This window comes from Taurulus bubalis (genome assembly GCF_910589615.1).
Source record: "Taurulus bubalis genome assembly, chromosome: 2".
Lineage (NCBI taxonomy): Eukaryota > Metazoa > Chordata > Actinopteri > Perciformes > Cottidae > Taurulus > Taurulus bubalis.
Genome location: NC_136590.1, coordinates 45539089 through 45551393, shown reverse-complemented (window position 1 = coordinate 45551393; position 12305 = coordinate 45539089). Strand labels below are relative to the sequence as shown.

The 12305-nt window shown below is 43.4% G+C and overlaps 2 protein-coding genes across 2 annotated transcripts in view; both read right to left on the bottom strand.

The window, feature by feature from the left end:
- Nucleotides 1-4004, bottom strand: part of rnf213b (ring finger protein 213b) — a 40403-nt gene extending 36399 nt beyond the window's left edge. The window contains exons 1-7 of the mRNA XM_079237954.1: nucleotides 3961-4004; nucleotides 3432-3541; nucleotides 2751-3337; nucleotides 2431-2586; nucleotides 1233-1396; nucleotides 881-1149; nucleotides 553-800 (exon numbers count right to left, since the gene is read on the bottom strand). Coding sequence (XP_079094080.1) covers nucleotides 553-800; nucleotides 881-1149; nucleotides 1233-1396; nucleotides 2431-2586; nucleotides 2751-3337; nucleotides 3432-3494 — 1487 coding nt within the window. The 5' untranslated portion in view covers nucleotides 3495-3541; nucleotides 3961-4004. The remainder of the gene's footprint in view (nucleotides 1-552; nucleotides 801-880; nucleotides 1150-1232; nucleotides 1397-2430; nucleotides 2587-2750; nucleotides 3338-3431; nucleotides 3542-3960) is intronic.
- A 5288-nt stretch (nucleotides 4005-9292) lies between these two features.
- The window catches only part of nploc4 (NPL4 homolog, ubiquitin recognition factor), a 12942-nt gene continuing 9929 nt past the window's right edge, over nucleotides 9293-12305 (bottom strand). Inside the window, exons 16-17 of the mRNA XM_079214581.1 lie at nucleotides 12023-12125; nucleotides 9293-11286 (exon numbers count right to left, since the gene is read on the bottom strand). Coding sequence (XP_079070707.1) covers nucleotides 11126-11286; nucleotides 12023-12125 — 264 coding nt within the window. The 3' untranslated portion in view covers nucleotides 9293-11125. The remainder of the gene's footprint in view (nucleotides 11287-12022; nucleotides 12126-12305) is intronic.

Genomic DNA, 12305 nt, shown 5'->3' with positions numbered 1-12305 from the left:
CTCTGTCTCTCTGCCTCTTTGACTCTTTGTCTCTTTGTCTCTCTGTCTCTTTGTCTCTTTGTCTCTTTGTCTCTCTGTCTCTCTGTCTCTTTGTCTCTCTGTCTCTTTGTCTCTTTGTCTCTCTGTCTCTTTGTCTCTTTGTCTCTTTGTCTCTCTGTCTCTTTGTCTCTTTGTCTCTTTGTCTCTCTGTCTCTTTGTCTCTTTGTCTCTCTGCCTCTTTGACTCTTTGACTCTTTGACTCTCAGTTTCTCAGTCTCTCTGTCTCTTTGTCTCTCTGCCCCTTTGTCTCTTTGACTCTCTGTCTCTCTGTCTCTTTGTCTCTTTGACTCTCAGTTTCTCAGTCTCTCTGTCTCTTTGTCTCTCTGCCTCTTTGACTCTTTGACTCCCAGTTTCTCAGTCTCTCTGTCTCTTTGTCTCTCTGCCTCTCTGGGTCTCGGTCTAGTGTGAGACTCACATCATGGCAGAGAGATCCAGAGTGAGGCTACATTTTTAAGATTCTTTTCAGAGGTCAGTTAAAGTGGATCTCCTTTTTGAAGCTTTTGCTAGACTCACTATTGTGGCTGCTGGAAATAACTGCGCATCCAGTCCAGGTTTGCCTGGTCCATTGCGGTCTCTGAGGACACCAGGAGACACAGCTTAGTCCAGCCTTCCCCCCCGAGGTTGACGTCACACTTATTGGTGACCATGAACACCGACATGCCCTGAGCCAGAGGACCGCTGCTCCTCCAGCCGCCGGGGAGTTTCTCCTCCGGCTCGCCTTTTAAGATCTGAAGCAAAGTCTCCGCTATCAGCTCTGATGCCTGTGAATACAAATAAAAACACGTGTTTACTGGTGGAATGTTGAATTAATTACATAACGAATGTGTCTTGTTGCACCTACCAAGACATGGGGAGGATGTGAGCCGTCTGTGAATTTCATCCTCGTGTGTGCAGAACCGAGACTCCATTTAAAATGCGTCAAACTGCCACACAGTCTCTCGGTGCTCGGCTTGTCGGACGGGGACCAATCCTGGAAGATTCTCTGCAGAAGAACCCTCGCCGAGGCCTGCCAGACGTCCGACACCTCAACACCTTTTGTTTTCTGCCAGCCAAACCTCTGCCAAATACTGGTGTCCTCACGAGCGATGAAGCCTTCGTAAAGGTGCAACTCTAGAGGAAACACGGCCGGGTTCATGTTAAAGATCTACAGCTGTGTGTCAACATGCTGAAGCTAAAGAACTTTATTTTCTTACCTTTAACGTTGCGGTCGAATGGAATTTGAAAGTATCGATAGATACTTCCTGAAATGTTTTTGTTTCGCTGCTTCACTTCGTACCAATAAGTCCAATCGCCTCTCCTGAGGTCCTTTTCTTGAATGGAAAGACTTGCTTCGACCAGATATCCTTCTTTTAGTCCACTGAAGGCAAAATAATGAACATTTGTTATAATCACAGCTTTACTGAAGCGGTTCAGTGGATTTCATCGTTTGGCTCTGCACTCCAGCACATTGTGTAAGAGATGTAGTCCAACATGTCATACCAAATACCAAATATAATTGCAACCAGTGAACAGGAAGTGACCATATTAGGACTGAGGAGGCGTGACATAGAGACCTGTCAATCACCTCTTAGCCCCGCCCCTAAAGCGTCCCCTGCTTTATGGTCTGTTTGACTCTAAATGACCATAATTTACTAAATGAACATCATGCTGTATTGAAGAAGACTTGAAACTAGAGATTGAGACATAAACTCATGTTTACAATGTTTACTGAGGGAATACATCAAGAGAAGTAGAGTCATTTATATAGACTTCTATACAACCAGAGGAGTCGCCCCATGGTGGTCAGGAGAGAGAATGCAGCTTTAACACGTGAAGCATAGACTTCTATACAACCAGAGGAGTCACCCCCTGGTGGTCAGGAGAGAGAATGCAGCTTTAACACATGAAGCATAGACTTTAACTCACTTGAACCAAAGGTTGTCACCTGGCTGCAACTAACGATTATTTTCTTGATTAATCAATTAGTCTGGTCTATAAAAAGTCGATCTCATAAAAGCCACAACTCACAGAGGAGGAAAGAAACCAGAAAATATTCAAATTTAACAAGCTGTAATCTGAGAATTTGGACTTTTTTATTTAAAAAATACTTGATTATCAAAATAGTTGGCAATTCATTTATTAGTTGAGAACTAATCGATTGCAGCTCTCGATGTATTATTTGATTTTTGTTTGCCCATTTGTAGACACGTTATAAACTTCTACTGAATGTCACTATCTGCCTCCATCTTTTGTAACTGGAAGGTTCCTCAACCTGCTGCTAAAACATGTAAAGATGATCCTTTGAATCACAAAGTGATGTAACGGAAGAGGTACAAGTACCTCAATGTTGTACTTGAGTACATGTACTTATACCATTAAAAGGGCTCCAGGTCTCAAACAAGCAATACTCACACGAAAAGCGTCATCTTGAAGGGAATAAACCCTCCTTCATAACACAGCAGAAGCGTGTCGTGGTCTTGGCTGAAGCGAAACTTTTTGTCCAGCACAGCGTAGACGTGGAGGGTGAAGGAGGGAGCAGGAGGCGGAGCTCTGACTGGGCTTCGATCTCTGCAGAGAGAGAAGAGAACACGCTTACGATCAGAGGAAGTCAAAACGGTCAAAACTCTTCACACAGAAGTCAATGTGGACCAAACACAAAATGCTCTCAATGAGCACATTTTATAAAATACATGGACTTTAAAAAAAGGAAGAACCTGTCAGGTGAGTTTTACCGAGAGCTTTGGGGAGGTTTTGTGTTTTTATCCGCCTCCGGACCGCCTCCCACGGCGCTGGCGTAGGACTTCACTTTGCCTCCTTCCCCCGAGACCCCCGAGACCCCCGAGACCCCCGCACTTGGATTCCCCTCTTTAGACTTGACCTCTTTCTCCGGGTGTCGATCCTTGGCTGAATCCGAAGACGCTCCGTCGGCGTCCGGAGTTTCATTCTCCTTCGGCGGCGCCTCGGCCTCTTTCTTCTTCGTCCCTCCGTCGCCCCGTTTGTCGCCCGAGGGCTCCGTCTGCGTTCCCTTGTGGCTCTGAGAAGCAGCCGCAGGAGTTTGCGAGAATTTGTCGACACCTTTGTGTTTCCTCGTTTGAGTCGTTTGAGTCACCATCGTGGCCTGTGGGCGGCGTTCTTCTCCTACGGGGACGCTCGGCTCTGCTTGGATGCTCTCGGCCTCCGCCGCCTCCATCTCTCCGTCACTTCTCCTTTCCGCATCCTCCTCTTTAACGCTCGAGGCGCTCGCTCCTCTTCTTTCCCCTTTCTTCTTCTTCCTCTCTTTGTCTTTGTTCTTCCTGCCCGAGCGGCCGGGTCCTCGTACCTGGAACACACACAGACGGCATCTTGAACTGAGGGTCTGTTTTTTGGTTTTATTATTATTTCACAAACTGGAATGTGTGCTTTTGCATTTCTACCTTTTTTCTTTTCTGTAGTTTTTTGGCCTCCACCTTGTTGCTGCTTCCTGCGGCCTCCTCCATCTTTAGGGGCCTCTTTTCCTCCGGGCCCCTGGTCCCGTTATCGGTCTCTGAGGTGAAGAAAACGCTCATGCACTTACAGCCTCCGTCTCCAAGTCATCCAGTTAGACTCCACCCAGGAAGGGAGGGCAAACCCAGCGCACCTCTTCCTCTTTGTACTTTGTACTATCATGAATTACTTTAAGATACGGTATCATAAACTAATTATGACACAGACGTACCCTTTATTGTTATAGTATACACAAATAAATACATATTTCTAATACATATCTTATGTTTTTTTATTTTCAAATCAATAAAATATCCTTAATTACTTCATCTGAGCTCATTCCAGTAAGTTCGACGGCTCAAAAAGGTGATTTTAATCATTAGAAAACAATAATTAAACACACATGTTGTTGCACCTGTCGGTTTATCTGCAATAATCTGCATTAAAATATAAAACGTAAGTCGTCTTGAGTTCACTCACCTTGTCGGTTGCAGGTAACTCGACCAGTCCGACAGAAATATGAGGGATTGTTGATTTTATCCGCCGTAAGGTCCCGGATGTGACTTCAAGGGAGCGTCGACGAGTTCCTCCACTCGCTGAAGTTGAGTTTATTGTTTGACGTAAACTGCATTTGAGTTAAACGTTTTCATTTATAAAACATTTAAAACATCTTTAACAGAGTTCAGGCTAAAACACGGCCGGTTAATACACGTTAATGATCGTTTTTCTGTGTTTAATAAGCGACTCTTTCCTCCACGGTCCCTGAACGAGTTCTTTCGGTTTCATTTCTCAAACAAGAAACTTATGCTGCGTTCAGGTGCTCATCGGAAGTCTTAAGTTTCCATATCGGCAGTTCTGAAACCTAAGATTTGTCCATGTTATTAAACTATTTCTGATTTCATTGCCATTTATTGTCTAACGTGGTTATTTATGTTTTTAAACAGCTAAATGTAACCGTGTGTTTTATAAAGATGATGCCAGCGGTGGAATTTAAACTATTATTATTCACATACTTATTACTACGTTATAGGCCTGCTTGTACCTCACTAATAGATATAATGTACTTTATTTTATTGCAGTAAGTTTTCTTGTATTTTCTTTACTTTTGCAGGACTTTCTGTGTTTATTGTTATTGACCAAAACACCAAAGGAAATTCCTTGTATGTAAAAACACGTGATTCTATATTGACATGGATCCCGTAAAACATTTATTATTTAACATCCAGCAGTAAAACATAAATGTGTTATTCTTTGACGAAACACAACATTAAAATGCTTTGTTCAGATCAACATCATCAATAATTCCCCAGTGACGCATTATGAGTGCTTTTATTTTTAATACTTTTGTATGGAGTATTTTTCATATTATGCTTATTATTCTCTGCTCTATAGAAACGATCAGGTGGCACATTACGTGTAACAGACTTTACCATCAATAAGGTGATATAATAATACAATACAATAATAATAATATAAAATATTAATCATGATACTGAGAGAGGGTTGTTCAATTGGCAATTCATTTAATGATTTAATCAGATATCAACCGTATGTAAAAGATATATTTCTGTATCAAAAGTCAAATAGTTATAAATGTAACTGACGATGCCGGATTCACCTCAAAGTGTACGACAAAATGCTAATATTCATATTTACACAAGTCTATGGACTAAACCCCAGAGTACACACTGATGCTGCAGCGCCACCTGGTGGAAGAACATGAGACAGTTATTACAAGAAGAAAAACATGTATAACCTTTTTACAGGGAGGTTATTAATGAGATTAATACATTAATCAAATATGTGTCCACCCTAAAAGATAGTGATACATTTACAGTTATATTTCATTATCTGGGTGTCTGAGGCCGTTAAAGGCAAAATAAATGTCACATGATTTCATTGTTTAGGGTGAAGCGAGCTCACCTGCAGCATTTTAGAGGCTTCTACTTTACTTTTCAGGGTAATGAAGACAAATCTAGCAGGTGGTGGAGACATTTCCTGTATAAACATCAGATTAAACCCCTTCATCGTCATCATCGTCGTCATCATCATCATCCTCATGCAGTCCAGCTTCAGTCCTGTGGACCTGCCGGTTTCTCGATCCTCCGAACCACGACCCAGGTTCTCCGTCCTTGAGGTGGACCTCGCTCTCCTGGCGGCGGTCCCGGGTGTCGGGGTTTCCCGCGGGCGGCTGCAGGGTTCCTTCCGGATCGCACGCGGTCCACGAAGGCCTCCACTCCGTCAAACTTGGCCGTCAGCTCAGCGAGGTGCGCCTTCAGGCCGTTGAACTCCTTGTAGAGATCTCCCAGGGCGCTCGACAGCGGCTGGATCCTGAGGGACGGAAAACCGCCTTTCAGTAAGAGCAACTTACGGGAGAATAGATATTAGCCAAGAGAAGAGTCTCAGTTAACTCAAAGAATAAAACATCACAGTTTGCTCAAGTTTAATCTAGAATGAGCATAGATGGATTAATGAATTACAGCTACGAAATGCCAACTCAAAGAGACTACAAAGACACATAAAAAGACTATGTAGAGAGAGAAAAAAATACTATAAATATACAGAAAAACCACAAAGAGACACACATACACTACAAAGAGACACAAAACAACCACAAAGAGACACAAAACAACCACAGAGACAAAACAGCTACAAAGAGACACAGTAACTACAAAGAGGCACAAAACTACTACAAAGAGACACAAAACAAGCACAAAGAGACACACAGTAACTACAAAGAGACACAACAACCACAAAGAGACAAAACAACCACAAAGAGACACACAGTAACTACAAAGAGACAAAACAACTACAAAGAGACACACAGTAACCACAAAGAGACACAACAACCACAAAGAGACACAACAACCACAAAGAGACACACAGTAACTACAAAGAGACAAAACAACCACAAAGAGACACACAGTAACTACAAAGAGACACACAGTAACCACAAAGAGACACACAGTAACCACAAAGAGACACACAGTAACTACAAAGAGACACACAGTAACCACAAAGAGACACACAGTAACCACAAAGAGACACACAGTAACCACAAAGAGACACACAGTAACCACAAAGAGACACAACAACCACAAAGAGACAAAACAACCACAAAGAGACACACAGTAACTACAAAGAGACACACAGTAACCACAAAGAGACACACAGTAACCACAAAGAGACACACAGTAACCACAAAGAGACACAACAACCACAAAGAGACAAAACAACCACAAAGAGACACACAGTAACCACAAAGAGACAAAACAACCACAAAGAGACACACAGTAACTACAAAGAGACAAAACAACCACAAAGAGACACACAGTAACTACAAAGAGACAAAACAACCACAAAGAGACACACAGTAACCACAAAGAGACAAAACAACCACAAAGAGACACACAGTAACCACAAAGAGACACACAGTAACTACAAAGAGACAAAACAACCACAAAGAGACACACAGTAACCACAAAGAGACACACAGTAACTACAAAGAGACACAACAACCACAAAGAGACACACAGTAACTACAAAGAGACAAAACAACCACAAAGAGACACACAGTAACTACAAAGAGACACACAGTAACTACAAAGAGACACACAGTAACCACAAAGAGACAAAACAACCACAAAGAAACAAGAAGCAGCTACATATCCGTAAAGCTCACTCCGGCTGCCGGCCACAGGGCCGTCCCCCGTGAGGCAGCGTCCTCACCTCCCGTAGTCGGGCAGCACCGTGCTGTGGTCGTGAAGCAGCAGGTCTTTGACCTGCGTCATGATGGCGTATTTCCAGTTGTCTAGAACCAAGGTGAGGTTGGAGCATCCTCTGGTGTTCACTTTCTCTGGGGAGTCACAGAGAGGACCGACATGTATTCAGTGTTCAGACTGAAGGGTACTGGAGATATTTATGCTCAGAACAAACCAAGAAAGGGAAATTAAAAAGACAACAAATTGACCTTATACTAAATATAAAATTTGTATCTGTAACATGAGCCGTCAGTTTTCATGATTTTCAGGACAAAAGACAAACTGTGTGAAAGCAGTTGAAACATTTTAGACACAAAGATTATATAATAATAATAAATCTTATTTCTATATCCTAATTCCTGCATGAAATGCAACACAACATGCTTCACATAAAAGCCCATAAACAAACATTTTAAGTTAAAAAACAAGTGTAAATACCATAAAATAGGATTCATTTCAATTTAAAAAGACAGATTAAGTAATTTACAAAACTAGAAAAATGCGTTTGAGTCCTCAACATCCAGTAAACTAACAACTTATCTGCATTTATTTCACCTTAAAGTCCATGTAGGACCTGCTTCACATTGAAATACTGTTAAAATAGTAACTTCATGAGTAAAATACTAAACATTTAGAGCACTTTTCTGTTTTCTCAGTGTTGGACTGGATATGAGACGACATGTCCTCATCTCTGTACTGCCCACCTTCGTTCTTGTGGTCCCACTGCGCTCTGTGTCTCTGAGCAGCACCCAGAGTCACCGAGAAGAGGAAGAGGAGTCCAGCCGTCTTCATCCTGAAACGCAAACACGCGTCTTTCGCTGTGAAAAAGACACGACTGGAGCTCAGACTTCTTCTGCAGGGATTCAAGCAGAGAGGAGAGGACGTCCCGCCAGGCAGCTCAGGTCCACCCGTCCAGGGAGAGGAGGTTGGAGGGCGGTTTCATCCGGAGGGGGGCGGGTCTTCAAAAACCTTCACTTCAAACCCTTTCCTTCAGTTCTATTCCTGTCAAGGTTCTTTAACTCTTGTTTCAGCACCACAGTAACGAGTCGAGAGCGTTTGTAATAACGCGTCGACTCTTCTTCACCAACGTTTAGCAACAGAAACAAAAAGGTAGAAGAACGCTGCAACGTGACCTGGAGAGCGCTGGAGGATTTACGGCGACGTCCAACTTACACATTCCTGTTCTTCATCTGTTGTCCATCTGCAGAGCTGAGGAGCCCGGGGACCCGGGGGCCAAGGGCCCAGGGGACCAGGGGCCCAGAGGGTCAAAGAGCCAAAGAGCCAGAGGGCGAAGGGACCAGGGGACCAGAGGACAGTACAAGGACAAATGTATAACACTCCAATATTAGCTAATTGGATATTTGCGTCCAGAAATGCCAAACTGGCCAATATATATATATATATATATATATATATATATATATATATATATATATATATATATATATATATATATATATAGTCACATCAACGGATAATCAATAGAAAAAATATATTTTTTCTTATTTTTATGTTAAAATCAAAGTCTTTTCTTCTTGAAAAACTAAATGTGTTTATGTAAAGTCGTCCACCGTAACGCGATCATTATAAACCCGCCCCCTTTGGTTTGCGGTCCAATCAAAAGCAAAGGATTTTATTTGACTCCCTCTTACGTTTACTGGTCACAGTACAGAAGATAAAGAGCCTCAAAACAAACACGTTATAAATATCAAAGCAATAATGTGTTGAATAAACTATTTTAAATGTTCACTTTGAATGATTTTAAATTGTGGGACGGTTTGGAGAAGAAGGTGAAAAAGTACGTTGAGAACTACTTCTGCAAAGATGCGCCATGTTTATTTCTCACGAGCCAATCAGAGCAGAGTGGACGGGCTCTTAAAGCGACAGGCGCTAAAACGAAGCGTTTCAGACAGTATGAGAAAAACAATGTGTTTTTTTTTTAACATTAAAGCAAATAAACATGTTAGAGTACAAACCCAAAATGAGAACTTTCTGGTCCAGTTGGACTTTGTGATTCAATCTAACGGGTCGGCCGACAAACCAAAAACACATTATTATCTGCAATGACAATTCTTTGTTGTTGTTTTTTAAATTTTATTTCGTCTCAAATCCAGATCAACAGCATACAACTCCCCGGGTCCTCAGTGAGCGGCTGGAGCTCAGCAAACGGATCAATACAAAAGGAAAAAGGTCGCCGCCGTCCGTCAGCGTGACGTCAGATGAAACCGGGAGGAAAAAAACAAAAACAAGCATTTTTCAAATGAACCTACAACTAAAAATATATTCTCACTTCAATGGAATCAAGCTCTTTTACGAAGAAGCACACGTTTCATAAATAGATCTGAACCAATGACCCTCTGGCCTGAAGAAGCCCCGCCCTCTGGCCTGAAGAGGCCCCGCCCTCTGGCCTGAAGAAGCCCCGCCCTCTGGCCTGAAGAAGCCCCGCCTCCCCGATGCACAGCTTTGAGGTGACAAGCTATTCGGTGTGTCGATGAAATGTTTGTCAGTCTGCAGCAAAACGTCTGGACGATAAAACGATGATTTAAATAAAAAAGAACACGCTTGTTGTTTTTAGCTTTTGTTGTAATTTGTTCTTAAATCGCAAATGCATTCAAGTAATTTAAATCTATCCGCGTCGAAACCACAAAGACTTCCTATTATCCAAGACGCCGTAAGGACATTTTTACCTGCCGACACACCTGTGTGACTCCTGATGCTGAACGTGGTCCCGTTGTTATCCTCGCCAAAGAGATCCGACGTGTTGAAGGACTCAAACATTCCCCTCCCTCACCACTAGAGGAGCTATGGAGCACATTGAAACCATTCCCTTCCCCTCCATCAGTCAGACCCTTTAAACCGTCTGCTCCTAATGCAACGAGGCCAGTGAGAAAACCTTGGTTATATTTGCAATTTTAGGTAAAATGAGTCTTTAAGTGGCCGTTAAGTGCTTTTCACTTTGCTTCAGGCTCCGCCTCCTCTGATCATCACACAAAGCTCCCGCTGGAAGAAGCTCAGGCGTTTGTTTTTTTTGCTTGAAAGCACAGATAACAATCATGGCCGCCCTCTCCCCGTCGATTCATCGTTTTTCATACTCTTTTTTGAATGCTTATTTCCAAGAAACTAAAGAGCACATTGCAGCAAAACACACAAGATTGAAAGTGGCGCTCTTGTGGAGAATCTGTCGATTAAACCAAACGTCTTGGGTCGACCAGATGTAGCTCTCTCTCTCTCTCTCTCTCTCTCCGCGGCTAAAACAGTGAGTCAGTGATGACGAGAACGATGTGCTTATTTTATCAGAGACGGAACAAACAGCGCAGAAGCTACATATCGTGCTGCTCGAGTTCAAACCACAAGATGCAAAAAAACAACAACTACAAATCCAACAAACCAGCAGGAGATCTTTAGGAACAAAACTCTGGAGGACGAGCCGCGTGGGAAGTAATTTAACGCTGAAAATATAAACTCTACTTGGGTGGAATCGCTCTGATGATGACGATGATGATGATGATGATGATGATCTCCACGCTGAAGACTCAAGATGTAAAGCTACAATCTGATCATTAATTAAATAACAGTATCATTCCTCAAATGTACTTATACACAGCCAGGTTTATCCAGAAGACGTGAGAGAGAGCGGGACGACCACACACTCCAGTCTGCTGCTGTCTTTGAGTCACAGGTGAGCGCTACCTGAGCGAGGAGGGATACAAAGAAACAGTCTGGTTTTATCAGATTTACTGGATGAATTTGATGTAAACGAGTGCATCTTCTCGACAGACGCCAAAGAGAAACAAACAGAAAGAGGAGGCGGGCAGCTGGTCCTGGTGCAGCGACGGGGGCGGGGCCTGTGCATCGGGGGGCGTGGCCTGTGGATCAGGGGCGTTTTAACTGCGGGGCAGGCTGCACATCTCGCAGTGCTCCGTGCCGGGCTGGTTCGTGAAGGTGCAGTGGAGGCAGGACCACATGGAGGAGGAGGAGGCCGGGACCGAGGGCCCGCCCGTGGCCCCGTAACCCTGAGAGCTGGACGGCTGCCCGCCCACGGTGCCTGCAGGGAAGGAGGCGGGGTTAGACGACCCAAACTAGAGACGGCACAGATCATCTTTTACATTAAAGGTTAAGCATGCTCATCAAGGTAAAGTTAAACCACATAGAATTTAATTGAATACATATTTATACTGAACGCTGTCAGAAGTATGCCGGACAATTAGCATGAAAGAAGTCATGGATTTAGTTTAAAGGGCCAGTTTGTAGGATTCAGTGGATAATCATCTTGTTATATAGTCATTTAAACCTTTTTCTCAGTCCCATTTTATCTCAGTCTCTCTCTCATTTTGATGTAAGTAGTGACAGACAACACTTCAGCTCAAAATACGATAATACCAAATTTGGTATTAGACATTTATTTACATGCAACTACCATTTTATTTATATATTCCACTGCTTTTGTGAACCTAAGACCTTTGGTAAATCAATTTCCATCACCAAAACGTTTCGTCCACACGAGTAAAGTTATGTTTTCACAAGAGATACGAAGAATTTTAAATTTTTGAGCTTTAGGGCCATATTATCACTTGTGCCTTGACAATGGTGCCTCATTATATAGAGAGCTGAGATCGTTCTGCAGTTTTAGATGTAACACGTGTGTATGTATCTCATATGCAAGTGCCTTAAAAGGTGAATTTAAGAAATGGCCTAAGGCCTTTGACCCTGAAGGGTTAACCAAGAAAGCTGTGGTCAGGAAGAAGCGAGTCAGGCGGCGTGACCGCGGTCAGCTGACTCACTGCACAGCTGCTCGATGGTGGCCCACTGCTCCGACTTCTTCCAGGTCTGAGCCAGATCCTCGTCAGAGGTCCTCACGGCGTCCAGCAGCAGGCCGATGCTGTCCTGCAGAAACAAACACGACGGCGTCATTTCACACGGGTCAAGATCGGGCGGCTGTAGCTCAGGGGGATGAGAGGTCGTCCCGCAACCACAAGGTAGCCGGCTCCATCCCCAGCCCCCCATAGCTCACGTGTCGAAGTGTCCCTGAGCAAGACACCCAACCCCCAGCTGCTCCCCGGGCGC